The sequence below is a fragment of the Cervus elaphus genome, chromosome 1, assembly GCF_910594005.1.
Source record: "Cervus elaphus chromosome 1, mCerEla1.1, whole genome shotgun sequence".
Taxonomy (NCBI): Eukaryota; Metazoa; Chordata; class Mammalia; order Artiodactyla; family Cervidae; genus Cervus; species Cervus elaphus.
The window spans coordinates 65,199,542-65,219,162 of record NC_057815.1 but is presented as its reverse complement, the minus strand read 5'-3'; the positions used below and the strand labels follow the sequence as shown (position 1 = coordinate 65,219,162).

Below are 19,621 nucleotides of genomic sequence, written 5' to 3'. Positions count from 1 at the left end.
AAAATATAGAATACAAACAGCTGTGAGATGCAACCAGAAAAAAGGACAGTCAGTTTATACTCAGAGAAGCGTACAATATAAATTAATGAGGGACATTCCCTAACTGTTCAACCTCATTAATAACATTAAGAAGATAACAATATAGCAATGGGATTATTTCATCTTTAAAAACCCAGTTTTGAAACAGGGAATAAGACTTAACCCATTAGAAACTGGTGAAAATCCAAAGAAAAACTAAAAATATATTATTCCTTCAAAGGACATAGCTTACAGCAAAAATTTCAAGATTCTTTTTTTTCCCCCAGATAACAAACATCTCCTTATCCCTAAATAAAAGCTTAGACAAAACCTGAATATAATATATAAAATGGATAAAAATTTCTGTTCTGGATGGGTGTGTATTTGCATTAGCCCTGAAGGAAGAATCAGGAAACAGGCTAAAAATCACTGTATTTCAGTAAAGCCTACAAAATAATAAAAATGCATAATTAAAGGACTTACACAAGTTGAGGGATACTCTGATGTGATAATGTCAATTTATGAAATGTGTCATATTCATGATTTGTTGTAGAAATCATAAGGAAGATATACTGGGGGCACCATGGTAACACTGTTCTTAAAAGCTCCAAGTATGCTCAAAGAATAAGTAAAAATATATTCCTTTGAGACCTTCTAATGAATGTCAGAATGTAATTATATATATATATCAGAATGTCAGAACATATTAGCTTTGGGTAGATTATTCTGTATATCTTAGTCTAACAAACTACTAAATCCCACAAAGCAGGAGAGTGGGTTTGATCCCTGGGTCGGGAAGATCCCCTGGAGAAGGTAATGGCAACCCACACCACAATTCTTGCCTGGAGAATTCTATGCATAGAGGAGCCTGGCAGGCTACACTCCATGGGTCGTAAAGAGTCAGACACAACTGAGTGACTAACACACACACACATCCCCTTAAACTTCACGGAAAATATTAAAAACTAAAACTCCTTAGTAATATTACTAATTACCAAGAAAATGCCATACTACTGATATCCCTGAGAAACAGTTACTATCCCTGTGAAACAAGAAACTGACCCACCCATAATTTAATGAGTGTTCCTTAATCTGAGCACACTGGGAGAAAAAAAAATTCATGTCAAAGAATACTATAATATTTCATACTGACTGGTCACTTAAATCTAAGTGTACAAAAAATTTACCTATTTGTACATTTAAAGTTTCTACAGCCTACTAGTCATGAAGTACCCAAAGGCCTATGTTACATGAAAATGTACTTCTGTTGAGGCATGAGTCTGAATCTCTTATCACTCAAAGCAAAAAGCTATATAAGAATACCCATTTAGGGACTTCCCTGGTGGTCTAGTGGCTGAGACTCTGTGCTCCCAATGCAGGACCCCCGGGTTCGATCCCTGGTCAGGGAACTAGAACCCGCATGCCACAACTGAAGATCCCACATACTGCAACTAAGAGCCGGTGCAGCCAAATAAATTTTAATAAAAAAAAAAAATAAAAAAAAAAAATAAAAAAAAAAAAAAGAATACCCATTTAGCTAGTTGAGTTCAGTTGCTCAGTCGTGTCCAACTCTTTGCAACCCCATGGACTGCAGTACGCCAGGCTTCCCTGTCCATCACCAACTCCTGGTGTTTGCTCAAACTCATGTCCATCAAGTCAGTGACGCCATCCAACCATCTCACCCTCTATCATCCCCTTCTCCTCCTGCCTTCAAACTTTCCCAGCATCAGGGTCTTTTCCAAGGAGTCAGCCCTTCGCATCAGATGGCCAAAATATTGGAGTTTCAGCTTCAGCATCAGTCCTTCCAATGAACATTCAGGACTGATTTCCTTTAGGATGGACTAGTTAGATCTCCTTGCAGTCCAAGGGACTCTCAAGAGTCTTCTCCAATACCACAGTTCAAAAGCATCAATTCTTCGGTGCTCAGCTTTCTTTATAGTCCAACTGTCACATCCATACATGACTACTGGAAAAACCATAGCTCTGACTAGACAGACCTTTGTCAACAAAGTAATGTCTCTGTTTTTTAATATGCTGTCTAGGTTGGTCATAGCTTTTCTTCCAAGAAGCAACTGTCTTTTAATTTCATGGCTGCAATCACCATCTGCAGTGATTTTGGAGCCCCCCAAAATAAAGTCTCTCACTGTTTTCATTGTTTCCCCATCTATTAGCCATGAAGTGATGGGATAGGATGCCACAATATTAGTTTTTTAAATGTTGAGTTTTAAACCAACTATTTCACTCTCCTCTTTCTCTTTCATCAAGAGGTTCTTTAGTTCTTCTTCACTTTCTGCCATAAGGGTGGTGTCATCTGCATATCTGAGGTTATTGATATTTCTCCCGGTAAGCTTGATTCCAGCTTGCACTTCATCCAGCCCAGCATTTTGCATGATGTACTCAGCATATAAGTTAAATAAGCAGGGTGACAATACACAACCTTGACGTAATCCTTTCCCAATTTGGAACCAGTCTGTTGTTCCATGTCCAGTTTTAACTGTTGTTTCTTGACCTGCATACAGGTTTCTCAGGAGGCAGGTAAGGTGGTCTGGTATTCCCATCTCTTTAAGAATTTTCCACAATTTATCATGATCCACACAGTCAAAGGCTTAATGTTTCCTTCAAACATAGGAAATGTTGGTAAAGAACATTTCCAACTGCTGATATGATAGCTGATAGCTCAGTTGTTAAAGAATCTGCCTGTAATGCAGGAGACCCCAGTTCGATTCCTGTGTCGGGAAGATTCGCTGGAGAAGGGATAGGCTACCCACTCCAGTATTCTGGCCTGGAGAATTACATGGACTATATATAGTACATGGGGTTGCAAAGAGTCAGACACAACTGAGTAACTTTCACTTTCCCTAAAACATAGTCCAAAGCTACAATGTTATTCTAATTGTGATATCATGCAATGCAGAATTCACTAATGAGGGTACGCATACCTAATAGTATCTAGACACATTCCTCTCAAAGACAAAAGCCTGCCTTAGCAGATGTAACCACCAAAGAATTTCAATAGTGTGTACTCAGTGATCACAATTCTCATTTCCCTATATCATCTATTGGTGCTATGATTAGGGGTGTAAAGTTCTTTATTGATTCTATTTGGTTTTTAGTTTCTATGGGCAAGGCATCAATTAGGACTACATAACAGCAATGAAAATGAGATTCACTGTCTGCGAGGCTCAACTGTTCAAGGAAAACCAAATATATTCAAACAAACAAAAAGACTGAGATATTATATCACTGTGGAACAGAACTAACTAACTGAACAACAGCAACAAGAAAAAACTTACAGACCACTTTACAATCTTGTACAACAGAATAAAGTACTGCAAATCACAGTCTGCAAGACCCAGAAACCAAAGTGGAGAGAATGACAACTTCTGACCACATAAAAATAAAACTGGTACATTAAGATACCATAAACAAAATTAAATGATAAAGACAGAGTGGAAAAATCTGGTAACAGACATTATCCAAGCTTAGGTTTACAGTTCATAAACTAGAGTAAAAACTACCTTGAAAAAGCCCACACCAAAGCTTAATCTTTCCTCTGGGATTAGACAAGAACACTAATGTCAGAAGTTATATTCTGCTTAAGTTTAAGGAACACACTGTACAAAAACCACAGATTTTTAGTTTTCATTTCTTGCAAAATATATGTTGTGGAATTTGAGTAAGCTCAAAAGCTCAAAAAGTTTTCCATACAACCAAAAAGATTTAATATCCACAGTATATAAAACATTATCAAAAGTAAACGAAGATCAAATATAGAGAACTGAAAGATGCAAACAGCCAGGAAACATACACAAAGGTATCCCTCACTGGTAATCAGCGCAGTGCAAATCAGAACTACCACCTTTCACTACCATTCACACACAGATGAAGAAAACAAACAATATGGAAAGAGTAAGAAAAAGGGAGCATTTTTATAGAATATGGGCAAAAATGCAAACTGGCATTCTTTGTGGAAGGCAAATTAAAATTAGCAAGACTGACCAAAATTCAAAAATATGTGTATATTCTGACAATTCCCAACTCAATCCTAGAGTAACACTACCATTCACAAAATTACATAACACAGATCTTCACCACCACACTGCTAATAAAATCAAATAATTCAAATGACCATCAGCAGGAGAAAAGTTAAATTATGGTATATGTAAGTACTCATGTGTTATGTGCGTGTGTATATATATATGCACACAATGGAACACTTAATAGATACTTTTAAAGAAATGGGTTAGATATACATATATCAACCCAAAGAAAAAATATATGCCCAAAATGTCACGGGAAATGAAAAAAAAAAAAGCAGAATAAGGAAGCTGCTTTCAGTTTGAAACATTTTTGACCACAGCACATAATATGAAATACACTGAGACCCATAACACACACATACATAAAACTAAAAGTTAAATCAATATTTAACCTTGCAATATACAATGATTTTTTAATTCTAGTTCATTTTAAAGAATGCTGGTTGCAATCAAGTACATTAATATTATACTACCTGATATATCTCAGCCTTTGGTTTAAAAAACACTGGTGTAGGACATGGTTTCCTTTCAAGAATATCACAAAAATTCTCTCTATAAAACACATACAGCATACAAACATACATGTGTGTATATACATATATGGAAAATGTATATAAAGAAGTCTGACAATATACATGCCTAACTTCCAATAGCTGTTACTTCACTATTGAAAAGTGTGGGCTTTTCATGTTCTGTTACTGATTTTTTAAGACCTTATATCTTTTATTTTAAAAAGAAAACAAAGGGAAACAGTTCAGGGATACAAAATGAGGTTCTATTAAAAGGAGATTACAGATAACTGGACAATAGGGGCAGAGAACACAGAAATAAATGGTTTGGAACTAAATGACTCACCTATGGTCAGATGAATTGGGGAAGTAGACAAAACTATATGCTTAAATTACCCTGTAAGCACTTACTCATTTTATGACCATCACCCTCTCCAACTGTTTAAAACAGCTGGGCAGGTAGAAGGAACAACGTCTTCAAAGGCATTGAAAAATAATTATCAATGGCAGGAATGGAGACAAAGGCTTGACATTTTAGCTCTATAACAAAGTGAGAAGAATGGAAAAGCATGCACAGACTTTGCAAAACCTCAAACTATATGTTAATTACTTCAGCATGTGCTCTTACTGCTGCATTATTAGGGTAATAAAGCTTACTTAACTAACAGTTCAGGGTCTCAGGGACTTGTCATTATACTGACAGGTCTCACATTAAGTACTGAAAATCCCAGGGAGACCAGGACTACCAGAGAACATTTTGTAGAAGATGAATGAATATACAGCTTCTAAGGTAAATGAGCCAGTGTTTTAAAGCCTGGTAAAGCATATGGGCATGTTTTATAAATCTGTTTGTGAAAATGAAAATCTATAGGCCTCTTCTTTTCATACATATGATCAAACTGAAGTCTTAAGTTCCAACAGCTAGAAAGCCAAGTTGTATCACTTGCTAAGTCTCACAGTATAATTCCTTACCTGTTCCAAATCCTGCACCAAGCCCCGTTCCCAGAGTGCCAGGTCCTGGTTTACTTCCAAAAATACTATTCCCACTGGTATTCGTGCCGAATCCTAGAAGGACAAAAGAGTGAGTACACTGTACTTTAACACAATTCTCAATTTCCTATACAAGGGAATTTAAAACAAAGCAGTCTGACCGTAGGTTTTGCATCCTTTCATTTTTTGACATTTAGAAATCCTAAATGGCAGGCTAATTTAACTTAAAAAAATTTTTTTATAACCATAAATAGACTCCCACAGTCTTCCTATTTACTTAATTACATTTTAGACTTAATTCAGTATAGGATAATACCCAATATTAAAGCAAAGTGATTGTGCTTGAGCTTGCGGAACATTCCCTTTGTAAGACTCAAAGCCTCCATTGTTCTTTTTAAACTTAGTTAATTTATTTGGCTGCCTCAGGTTTCAGGTGCAGCTTGGCATGTGGGATTCTTAGCTCCCTGACCACAGACCAAACCCGCATCCCTGGACCACAAGAAAAGTCCTCTCAAAGCCTCCATTCTATGCTTCATGCTTAATTAATAGAAGAAAAATAATTCCCTCAAATTTTCACTGAAAAATAAGACAGTCAACCAAGACACTTCACTGAACCTAAAGATTCTTGCTAAGTGAAGACTGCCTATAAAAATCTCTACATCAGGCTTTGTTTTGAATAGATGGACCTTGTATGAATAGTAATGTGTGGCTGTAATCACACATTGAGAAGCTTTAATGGCGTCAAATTCAATCAACTTATAGGAGCACACAAGGACTCAGCTAGCTAATGGTAAAAAAAAGATAATGAATATTATCTGTGAATAACTTTGAGTTGAATTATTTCATTGTCAGAGGTGATGGAGAGTTGAGCAAAACCATCCTTTCATTGTGATCCATTGTTTACAGAAAATCCTGTGATTCCCTTCTAAAATCCACAGGTCTCCCCACAAAGGCACGTACATCATATCACTCTACTACTGCTATTATTTCTCTTTTGTTCACATATGTCCACACTTTCTGTGCTTCTTTTGGAGCTAAACATCAACAAAACAGCTAACAAACATACCATTAATTTCTTTTGCTAAGAGGGAAAAACTAATCACTGGCCAGCAAATTCTGTTTGCGAAACATTTGAAGTCTTTTATAAAGGTATCATGGAGGTGAACAAGTTCAAAACATATTAGAATAAAGTGTTTTGGAATATGTATCAGTGTCACCAACTAAGAATATACTGTTGTCATGCCAGTTTTGAATTTACATCTAAATTAAAAATGCTAAGAAAAAAAGTTTAAACAGTTAAAAACATATTACTAAAGACATTTAAAAATCCAAGCTAGTAATCTGACATACTTCTAATATATTTAATTCATGCATTCATTAAATCTTTTCAATTGTCTTAATAGCTATGCCACAAAATGGAGTACTGCCTGCTCAAGCACAATCAATTTTCTTTAAAGAAAAACAAAACTAAAAAACCAGAATATATACTGGAGATGTTCTTTGTTTTTCTGAGTTAAAATTTTACCAAAAAAGATCTTCCAGTCCCACAGCAGAAAACAAGATACTCGTGAACTACCTCAAACCCACAGGAGGGAAATAAGTCCCAACTTACACTGTTTATACCACACATTTCCAGATTCTCACTGACAAAAGCTTATCAACTCAGTTATTTCAAAACAACTTTAAGTTAAAACTAAGAACAATCAATCAACAATCAGTTAATTTACAACAGAAGAGCCAAGAATATACAATAAAGAAAGGACAGTCTCTTCAATTAATGGCATTGGGGAAACTGGACAATCACACATAAAAGAATAAAAGTGGACCATTATCTTACACCATAAACAAAATGGATTAAAGACCTGAACACAAGATCTGAAATCATAAAATTCCTAGAAGGAAGCATAGTGGGTAAGTTCCTCTGTATCTGTCTTGGTCATGATTTTTGGATCTGACACTAAAAGCAAAGGCAACAAAAGAAAAATAAGTAAGTGGGACTATAACTAAAAAGCTTCTGCACAGAAAAGGAAACCACAACAAAATGTAAAGGCAATCTACTGAACAGGAGAAAATATTTGCACATCATATATATGATACGTGGCTAAAATTCAAACTACATAAAGAATTCACACAACTTAATGGCAAAAAACAATCCAATTAAAAAAATGCAATGAGGACAGGAACAGACGTCTTTCTAAATACTACATACAGATGACCAACAGGTACATGAGAAGATGCTTAACATAGCTAATCACCAGTGAAATGCATATCAAAGCCAATGACATCACCTCACTGTTGTCAAAACGACTACTACCTAAAAAGACAACAAATAATAAGTGCTGGTGAGAATGTGGAGGAAAGGTGGACCCTTCTTACAATGTTGGTGGGAATGTATGGTGCAGCCATGATGGAAAACAGTATAGTACGGAAGGTCCTCAAAAAATTAAAAATAGAACTACCATACAATTCAGCAATTCCACTCCCAGGCACATACCCAAAGAAAATGAAAACACTAATTTGAAAAGAAATATGTACCTCAATATTTGCAGCAGCATTATTTACTATAGCCAAGATATGGAAGCAATCTAAGTGCATATCAAGGGATGAATGGGTAAAGAAAACATGGTATATATGTGTAACAAAATATTGTTTAGCCACAAAATACAAAGAAAACTTTGCATCTGTGTAACATGGAGAGACCTTATGGGCATAATGCTATGTGAATTAAGCAAGGCAAAGAAAATAAAATACAAATAAGTGACACAAGACAAAGACAAGTGTTCTCACTTATTTGTGGAATGTTAAAAAACAAAATCACCACCAGGAAAAATAAGCTCACCAATACAGAGAACAGATCAGTGGTTTCCAGAGGCAGAGGGTGGGTGATAGGCAAAATGGGTGAAAGAGAATCAAAAGGGGCAAATTTAGAGCTATAAAATAATTCCTGGGATTTTAAGACATAGCATGCTGACTATAGTTAAAAATACTGCACTGCGTATCTGAAAGTTGCTAACAGAGTAGGTATACATGGTTTTTCCAGTAGTCATGTATGGATGTGACAGTTGGACTATGAAGAAAGCTGAGCGCCGAAGAATTGATGCTTTTGAACTGTGGTATTGGAGAAGACTCTTGAGAGTCCCTTGGACTGCAAGGAGATCCAACCAGTCCACCCTAAAGGAAATCGGTCCTGAATATTCACTGGAAGGACTGATGCTGAAGCTGAAACTCCAATACTTTGGCCATCTGATGCAAAGAACTGACTCACTGGAAAAGACCCTGATGCTGGGAAAGACTGAAGGCGGGAGAAGGGGATGACAGAGGATGAGATGGTTGGAGGGCATCACTGACTCGATGGACATGAGTCTGAGTAAACTCTGGGAGTTGGTGATGGACAGGGAGGCCTGACGTGCTGCAGCCCATGGGGTTGCAAAGAGTCGGACACGACTGAGTGACTGAACTGAACTGAAGTGAGCAGGAGATCTTAGAATTTTCATCACAAGAAAAAAAATTTCTATTGATGATGATAAACATTTCACAATATATACAAATATTTGACCATTACATTGAACATCTGAAATGTAAGGCCTCCCAATGTAATGTCAATTATGTATCAATTTTTTAAAAAGATTAAAGATCAATACTCAAAAGATCTTCAACCTGTCTAAACTGTTGCTCACCAGTGCTGACATCCTGCCTGTAATTTCTCTCCTAAAACAATTGTATTCTATTCCTTTCATTCAGAAACTGACACTGTCATATACTCAATCTTAAACTAGTCCTTGTTAGGAATAATCACTAAGAAAAGGAACAGATGACTCTAAAGAATGACTTAAGGGTGTGGCAACATCAATTGTAGCAAGTATTCCAACCTTTTCAACTCTGGATTTATCATTACCATAATGAAATACAATCCCATACTGGGTAACATGCAACTAACAATGAAGTAACAATGCTACAAATCTTTGTGCAACCTTATTCCATTTCCAGGTTTGTTATATGACTTATTTCCAAATCAGAAGAATGTATCTGCCCACAACATCAAATTGACAGCTTTCCAAGACAAGAGAAACATCAAAGAAAGTCTAACTTAGATCTGGATCCCTCCAGGGTGGTAATGGAATGATTAAGTTCACCCAAGAGTAAAACAAAACCTGTCACTCAGCAATCTGTATTCCTTGGGAGTCTTTCCTCTCAGGGCTTATTCATTAATAAACTCTTAGTGAGCACCTACTCTATGCCAGGCACTAGGTCAGCACTAAGGATTTAAAAAAAAAAAAAAAAAAGGACAATTTAGCACATAAGTTAGTGAGGCACATCAAATAAAGATGAGTTTTCAAGATGCCACAAAAGCAAACTACAGGCCAATATCACTGATGAACATAGATGCAAAAATCCTTAACAAAATTCTAGCAAACAGAATCCAACAACATATTAAAAAAATCATACACCATGACCAAGTGGGCTTTATCCCAGGAATGCAAGGATTCTTTAATATCCGCAAATCAATCAATGTAATACACCACATTAACAAATTGAAAGATAAAAACCATATGATTATCTCAATAGATGCAGAGAAAGCCTTTGACAAAATTCAACACTCATTTATGATTAAAACTCTCCAGAAAGCAGGAATAGAAGGAACATACCTCAACATAATAAAAGCTATATATGACAAACCCACAGCAAGCATCACCCTCAATGGTGAAAAATTGAAAGCATTTCCCCTGAAATCAGGAACAAGACAAGGGTGCCCACTCTCACCACTACTATTCAACATAGTGTTGGAAGTTTTGGCCACAGCAATCAGAGCAGAAAAAGAAGTAAAAGGAATCCAGATAGGAAAAGAAGAAGTGAAACTCTCGCTGTTTGCAGATGACATGATCCTCTACATAGAAAACCCTAAAGACTCTACCATAAAATTACTAGAGCTAATCAATGAATATAGTAAAGTTGCAGGATATAAAATTAACACACAGAAATCCCTTGCATTCCTATACACTAACAATGAGAAAACAGAAAGAGAAATTAAGGAAACAATACCATTCACCATTGCAACAAAAAGAATAAAATACTTAGGAGTATATCTACCTAAAGAAACAAAAGACCTATACATAGAAAACTATAAAACACTGATGAAAGAAATCAAAGAGGACACAAACAGATGGAGAAATATACCGTGTTCATGGATTGGAAGAATCAATATTGTCAAAATGGCTATTCTACCCAAAGCAATCTATAGATTCAATGCAATCCCTATCAAGCTACCAATGGTATTTTTCACAGAACTAGAACAAATAATTTCACAATTCGTATGGAAATACAAAAAACCTTGAATAGCCAAAGTAATCTTGAGAAAGAAGAATGGAACTGGAGGAATCAACCTGCCTGACTTCAGACTCTACTACAAAGCCACAGTCATCAAGACAGTATGGTACTGGCACAAAGACAGAAATATAGATCAATGGAACAGAATAGAAAGCCCAGAGATAAATCCAGGAACCTATGGACACCTTATCTTTGACAAAGGAGGCAAGGATATACAATGGAAAAAAGACAACCTCTTTAACAAGTGGTGCTGGGAAAACTGGTCAACCACTTGTAAAAGAATGAAACTAAAACACTTTCTAACACCATACACAAAAATAAACTCAAAATGGATTAAAGATCTAAATGTAAAACCAGAAACTATAAAACTCCTAGAGGAGAACATAGGCAAAACACTCTCCGACATAAATCACAGCAGGATCCTCTATGACCCACCTCCCAGAATACTGGAAATAAAAGCAAAACTAAACAAATGGGACCTAATGAAACTTAAAAGCTTTTGCACTACAAAGGAAACTATAAGTAAGGTGAAAAGACAGCCCTCAGATTGGGAGAAAATAATAGCAAATGAAGAAACAGACAAAGGATTAATCTCAAAAATATACAAGCAACTCCTGCAGCTCAATTCCAGAAAAATAAATGACCCAATCAAAAAATGGGCCAAAGAACTAAACAGACATTTCTCCAAAGAAGACATACAGATGGCTAACAAACACATGAAAAGATGCTCAACATCACTCATTATCAGAGAAATGCAAATCAAAACCACAATGAGGTACCATTACACGCCAGTCGGGATGGCTGCTATCCAAAAGTCTACAAGCAATAAATGCTGGAGAGGGTGTGGAGAAAAGGGAACCCTCTTACACTGTTGGTGGGAATGCAAACTAGTACAGCCACTATGGAGAACAGTGTGGAGATTTCTTAAAAACTGGAAATAGAACTGCCATATGACCCAGCAATCCCACTTCTGGGCATACACACTGAGGAAACCAGATCTGAAAGAGACACGTGCACCCCAATGTTCATCGCAGCACTGTTTATAATAGCCAGGACATGGAAGCAACCTAGATGCCCATCAGCAGACGAATGGATAAGGAAGCTGTGGTACATATACACCATGGAATATTCCTCAGCCGTTAAAAAGAATTCATTTGAATCAGTTCTAATGAGATGGATGAAACTGGAGCCCATTATACAGAGTGAAGTAAGCCAGAAAGATAAAGAACACTACAGCATACTAACACATATATATGGAATTTAGAAAGATGGTAATGATAACCCTATATGGAAAACAGAAAAAGAGACACAGAAGTACAGAACAGACCTTTGAACTCTGTGGGAGGTGAGGGTGGGATGTTTCCACAGAACAGCATGTATATCATCTATAGTGGAACAGATCACCAGCCCAGGTGGGATGCATGAGACAAGTGCTCGGGCCTGGTGCACTGGGAAGACCCAGAGGAATCGAGTGGAGAGGGAGGTGGGAGGGGGGATCGGGATGGGGAATACATGTAACTCCATGGCTGATTCATGTCAATGTATGACAAAACCCACTGAAATGTTGTGAAGTAATTAGCCTCCAACTAATAAAAAATAAAAAATAAAAAAATAAAGATGAGTTTTCATTTCCAAATCAAGTAGTCTACACAAATACCTTGTCAGAAAATATATTTAATTCTGAACATCAAGTGTGCTACCAAAAAACAAGTCTTTTCAAAGGGAACAAAATTACCTCTTAAGGGGGAGAAAAAAATCAGATACAAAATAGTTTATGCAGTTGGGGTGGGACGGAGGTTCAAGAGGGAGGGCATATATACTTACAACTGATTCAAGTTGTTGTATGGCAGAAACCAACACAACATTGTAAAGTAATTATCCTCAATTAAAAATGGTTTATGGTCTTCCAAAGAGCCACAGTACATAAACAGATTATACAGTATATACCTGGTATTAAAATTTCATTAAGTGAGAAGATGATTAATAAGGGGGAAGAAGGTCTACAAAGGATCCCTGGGGAAAAGGGAGTGACAGTGATTTTAAAAGGCTGAAAAACACTGACTTAACCCTTAAGTATCTTTCTCATCTTATTTCATAGATAAGAAACAAATACACAAAACTGATATCCATGCTAACCAAGTCCACTGTCTCAAGACCATTCTTTATTCATAGAGTACAGACAAAAAGGTAGAAAGTCTATAGGTAGAATGATAAACATTACTAGGAGTGAATGAACAACTTCACTCTTCACACTTCACTTTATAACAATGAAAGGGGTTATAAAAATCAAATCAAATATTAATACATTAATTTAAGAACTGGTACCTGATAAAGATTTATCTATCCCCTTCACATAGTTCCTCTTTCCAAGAAAACATATACCATTCCAATGGATATTTAATGCAGCCTCTTTTTCCAGTACAAGATCATTTAAAAAACTCACTGAAAAAATTTAACTGCTGACTTAAGGCAAATAACCATTAACCAGTTTGTACTCATCTCCCACAAAACATCCAGAGCCTAATGTTATGTCTGGTACATGAAATACTTTAAAGAAGTATTTCAATCACTATTTCCTTTGGTAAAGAAATGAACTTTCCATGACTGATTTAACTCAAAATATGGTGAATCTGTTTGAAAACTTACTTAGGTAGTTATAGTTAAAATAATAGAAATGTTTCTATTAAACAAATTAAAAAATTTCCAGCATGTCTCTGAAGAGTAGTTTAAGGTTCGTTCTTCTGTCACTCAATCTTACCTGCTATTGTCCAATTTTCTTCCCCAATGAATATGTATTCAAAATAAAACATTTTTGCCAACTATAGAAAAACTACTGAACAATCCCTCAAATCAGAAAGGCTTTAACTTTCAATAAGAATCATCAAATCTCAAAAAACAACAAAACACAAAACAACAACAAAAAGTTTAAAAAGGAATCATCAAATGTCATCTGTTCACTGCCTCCCTGTGTGAAAGAACTTGGTCTAAAACAATGTGTTATCTCAACCAAATGTGCTTCACTTTTTGTTTCTCAATTATTGATGAGGTAATCCAATGAAAATGTTTTCTTATTTTGAAAATAACCAACCTCCATTAGAGAACCAACATTCTGCAAGATACCTCTAACTGCACCCATTAAATACTGCATTTTATCCAAAGCAGGGAATCAAAAGAATATAAATTAGTTAAGGCAATTTATATCTCTTCTAGGCATCTTAACCCAAGTCCTTGAGTTTAAACTTTTCCCTCTGGTAATCTCCTATCAAGCCAGAGCTTACCTGTGAATTTTAAAATATTCCCAATAATATGAATCAGGAGAATGATGTGTGGTATAGTCAGTGTAACTTTAAGAGAGTCAAACCTGCTTTTTGTATGTACCAAAATTGGAAGTGTTTGTATTGGTTCCTAAAGTCAGGGTTGGTTTGTTACCAAAGAGCCCGCCACTCGTTGTACCAAATGAAGGAGCACTGGTTGTGCTGGTTCCAAACGTAGTAAGCTTGTTATTTCCAAACAGGGTCTAAAAAGAACACAACACAGGACAATTTTAAATAGTATGTAAGACATACTCTAAACAGTAAATAGATAAATCAGGTATATTGGACTGGGTGTGTGGTAAGGGAGAGAAGATGTCATAATTTTTATGAAAAAGGTATGAATAAGGATGAATAACGACTCTTAGAAAAGTATCTAATCTGAGCAAGATTAACAAGACAGAATGCTCCTAGCCTGAGAAGTTAATGATAACACCTCACCAAACGTAGTATTTCAGTGAGACAAAGAAAAAAATAAATAACAAGGCAATCAAATTATTTTTTACCTGGTAACAAAAATGTATCATGTATTGAATATGCCAGCAGAAAGAGTTACAGTAAAAAATTTAAACAAGCTGCAACATGGATGAACCTTGAAAACATTAGGCTAAGTAAAAGAAATCAGTCACCAAAGATGTGATTCCACTTACATGAAATATACAGAATAGGTAAATACATAAACAGCTGATCTGAACTGACTGGGGGAAAATGAGAAATGACTATTAATGGGGATGACGTTTCTTTTTAGGGTGACAAATATGTTCTAAAATTGATTATGGTGATAGTTGCACAATCTGTGAATAAGCTAGAAACCACAAAATTTTAAACTTCAAAAGGGTGAATTGTACGGCAAGTGGATTACACCCCAATAAAGTTTTTTAAAAAAAATAAGAACTTTCTGAAGCGCTTTTTAAAGATAATTTTCTCAATTTCTCACCTCAAAAAAGATATAACAGATTTAAATCTCCATGAAAACCACCACATGATTTGGTGATTTTTTTTTAAAACTATAGAGTCCAAAGCTTGTTGTAATGGACAAGTGTAGACACCAAGTTTCTTTAAAAGGTATTTACTATTGTTTTTTAAGTCAAGTGTACTCCTAAATAGTAATGTTTTCCTTAAATGACGTAACAAGAAAAAAAAAATTCAGTTAACCCTCCAGCAGCATGAAAACCTTAAGAATAAAATTTTAGTAACTTGATCAACACCAAAAATATGTAATTAACAAATATGATACCAACTTATCACCCAAAACAGAAGGTAGAACCAGGAATTTAAAATGATCTGATTTTAAGGGCAAAAGCATCTCAACTTAGACTCAACAATTTAGCCAACGGGAGTGGTTAGTTCAGGAGACAGAGAAGTTTCAAAAAGAACCTCCTTTCTGAAAATAAACCAATTATAAAGTTACCTATTTTCTGGTACTAAATAGCTTTCAGTTACTATCAGTATCAAATCATACAATATTACTCCCCCCCAAATGCTCGAAAAACAGATTTTGCTTTCCTTAAATTCAGCATTCCATTTTTTTTTATTTTGTGGGTTTTTTTCATTTTTTGGCTGTGCCATGTGGCTTATGGGATCTTAGTTCCACAACAAGGGATTGAATCCCCAGGCAGTGAAACCGAGTCTTAACCAATGGACCACCAGGAAATTCCCAAAAGACAAATTTTTCTTAGAAATGCCTTTAGCAGCTTTATATACATCTTCAAATTACAGCAAAATGTAAAAACCTACCGAACCAACAGCACCAAATCCAGTATTGGTCTGCCCAAAGAGACTAGCTCCTGTTCCAAATGCTGTCCCAGTGCTGGTGTTTGTAGCTGTCCCAAAAAGACCTCCTGGCTGTGAGGCTTGGGTTACTCCAAATAGACCCTGAAAAAGGTGATCTAGATTACAAGATATCCTAAAATAGTCAGTTCTCTTTAGAATACTGATAATAGCTGCCATTTTTCCAAGTTTATATGACAGATACATAGCAACCTCATTACTTAGTTCTACAGATAAGACCTGTTTCCTTACCATGGTGTTGGTGCTTGGCTGTCCTAGTGTGCTGGTATTACCAAAGGAAAAACCAGTGGTCTGGGTGGTTGTGGGCTGGGCAAATGGTTTGCTGAAGAGGCTGGTAGTTTGATTCTGCTGGCCAAAGAGACCACCAGGATTTGTTCCAAATCCAGTTGTACCTTTCAAGAAAAATAAGAAAAAATAAATGGGAGGGTTGGGGGGCTGGGCAGAATGCCAAGCCTCATAGTATCTAGTTTCTGCAATAGTTTGTTATTGATTACATACCTAAATTACCCTACATTCATTTACTACTCAAACTGGATAACCACTTCATTTTTCATCCTCCTTCACCTAAATCCAGGTTTGGCTCAGACTAATTTCCTACCATAATACTCTGATCTTAAGAACCCAGTCTGGGCTAAGTAACCTTCCTTTGTGAGCTGACAGCTTTTTGTCTCTTTTACAAAGATAACACACTACACTTAAAATGTATGTGGGTACTTTAACCTTGCTGGAGTTTTTCTTCAGAACAGGGGCTTTCTCTTTATAGCAATGTATCCAGCATAGGATACAACACAATAGTAGCACTTAATGAATATGTGACTAACCTAAATCAAAGAATACCAAAACTACAAAGAATACAAATGCCACTTAAATATGTATTCATTTGTATATGTATCTCTATAGAAGAATATCTGCTTGTTTCTACAGAGCAAATTGGTGGCTAGAGGTGAAAAAAGATGTTTGGTGATGTACTTTTTGTATTTTTTGAATTTTATATCATATATATGTATTAACTTTCACAAAGGTAATACTTTTATTAAGTAATTTAGTAACCATCCTAGACTTCCCTCTTTCATATCCCACATCAAATCAATTCATAAATAAATCTCATCAGCTCTACATTCAAACTTGTTTCAGAATCTGACATTTTACCAATCACCACAGCACCCTTCTCTTCAAGTCACCATCACCTTTCATGTGGATAGGGCAACAGCTTTTCTAACTGACTTGTTTCCACCCTTGCCCCCATTCAACATGCTTAATATAGCAGCCTTCAGAATGATCCTTTATTCTAAATCATACGCTTTACCTGAACCCTCTAATGGCTTCCAAACTCAATAATTCAAATCTTGACACTGGCCCACAAAGCCCTATGAAGTTCCTTACATTCTCCAGTACTTCCCCTTGTCCTCTCCTATTTGGCAAAAACTCAGGATTTTTAGACTTCTAGTTTCCTCTGGCTGGAATTCCCCCAGAAATCTGTATAGCTTTATCTTTCATCTTCTTCAGACAAGTCACTGATCAAACTTCACCTATCAGTGAAGCCCTTCTTAACCATATACACTTAATATTATTATTTCTCCCCACCCATACAGACATATCAGGTTATTTCCTATTCTTCAGGACCCCTGAATCATTTTTCTCCATAGCACTTAAACAAAAAATGACAATTATGTATTACTTTTAGTTGTCCATCCCTCCTAAAAAGGGCCCAATATGATGTTAAGTGCTTACTAGTTCCAAAGGCTGTTTTGTTCTGACCGTAAGCAAAGCCTGAATTCGTTGTGGAAGAGCTGAAGAGTCCTGTCGCACTGGAGGTGGCTGGAGAAGACCCAAACAAGCCAGCTGTGGTACCTGCTCCCACCTGGTTCTGTGGGCCTTTCCGGTTGGCCTGATAATCCTCTAAACGAAGCTCCTAGAGTAAGGGAAAACATTTTCCAAATCTATACACAGTCAAAAAAATTATTTAGGAGACTAAAGACTCGAATTTAGTATTCAATTTCTATGTTCAAATAGGAACCAGGATTTAAAAAACAGAAAACTATGGAATGGTTAACTTATTATAATTATAGAAAAATATTTTCAGTGGCGTATAAGGACATTAAAATCCATACCATAATTACCATGAAAACTACAGGCCAAACAACCAACAACATCTTAATTTCAATTTTCTTTTATAGACAATAATACTTTCATTTAGATGATAATCCTATCTACTTACAGCCCAAATGTGAAGATTAGCTGATTAAAAGATGGAAGATACTGAGAAATTCAGAAAACTTAGGAAAAGAAGCAACAAAAGTTTAACAGTTCTGTCTCACAAGTTAAGTGTGTTTCTGTATACTCCAAAGCAGCAAGCACAATTTGGGATGCAGAAGACAATCAGAGATGACAGTTAAAATGTACAACAAACAATTACACAGCCAGAATGAACAACCTTATGCAACACGGATAAACCACACAATCTTGACAGACACACTGAAGAGCACACAAGATCCCATTTATGTACAGTTCAAAAATGGGCAAAACATGGGCAGTCAGGGTAGTGGTTACCTCTGGGAGGGGAGGACTGTGACTTCTGGCAGGGCCAAAGGGGACATTAGGGATGCTGGTAATGATTTGTGTCTTGATTTGGAGCCTGATTACATGGATGTATTCACTTAGTAAAACTTACTATGCTACATACTTATGAATTTGCATGAGTTTACTAAAAACACATGCATGTGCATACACTGCCCAGAGTAGTATGAGGAACCAATCAGAGTAGACTGTTATACTGGTACATACAAGCTGAGTATCATCCTTGTTTAAAATAACTGATAAATAATATATTAATTTAAAAAAACTGGTTAATGTTAGTTTTTTACCTAAGTCCTAAAACATAATCAGAAACATTTAAAAAAGCTGCTCCCTAATAGAATCAAAAGGTTAGGGTGATAATCTTTAATGCATTTTACTGACCTCTAGTGACTTGCTTTCATATTCTTTCATAGCAGTAATACACTGGTGCTTGGTACTGATGTTAGTGCTCACTCCAGCTTTAACCATAGTATCAGTACCAGTTGGAGGCTGCAAAGGAAGATAAAGGTAAATCTGAAAGTCTAAACCAGATGTTTAAGTTCAAGCTTTATAACCCTACTGTCTCAGACACAATTCTTCAACTACTGAACTCTATAACCAGTCCCCTAGGTCTTTTACTGAACAAGACACTTTTAACAGTGCTTGATTAAATACTTTGCATTTCTAATCTCACCTTTTATTAAGATTATTGTGTAAGTCAATCTTAGTAACCGTTACCAAAAATTCAGAGAATAAAAAACAACAACAAAAAAACAACCCAGAGATTAATCCCATAACCAAGCCATCCAATTATCTACTAAAATACACTTAATAATATATGCATAAAGAAAGCTTTATTCAATTTACCCAATGTATACATTTAACCTCTATCTCTTGAGTTCTAAATCCTATTCTGTTCTGAAGTGTCTGCTTTATGACTATTGTTGCATTTAAGAAATATGGAAGCCTGGTTTTTCCTCCTATAAGTTTATGAGGCAAAGGTACTAGTAACTAAAGATTCCTACTTGTAATGTCAGTCTCCTCAATCACTGTACTTTCCAAGAGACAACAGACAATATTT

At 35.9% G+C, this 19,621-nt stretch overlaps 1 protein-coding gene across 3 annotated transcripts in view; it reads right to left on the bottom strand.

The window, feature by feature from the left end:
• The window catches only part of NUP98 (nucleoporin 98 and 96 precursor), a 90,763-nt gene that overhangs the window by 54,535 nt on the left and 16,607 nt on the right, over positions 1-19,621 (bottom strand). The window contains exons 6-11 of one of the 3 annotated variants that reach the window (XM_043905809.1): positions 18,943-19,050; positions 17,716-17,896; positions 16,216-16,376; positions 15,931-16,068; positions 14,261-14,399; positions 5,540-5,632 (exon numbers count right to left, since the gene is read on the bottom strand). In XM_043905809.1, the coding sequence (XP_043761744.1) occupies positions 5,540-5,632; positions 14,261-14,399; positions 15,931-16,068; positions 16,216-16,376; positions 17,716-17,896; positions 18,943-19,050 (820 nt within the window). The remainder of the gene's footprint in view (positions 1-5,539; positions 5,633-14,260; positions 14,400-15,930; positions 16,069-16,215; positions 16,377-17,715; positions 17,897-18,942; positions 19,051-19,621) is intronic. The other 2 variants (XM_043905811.1, XM_043905810.1) reach the window with 2 other exon arrangements.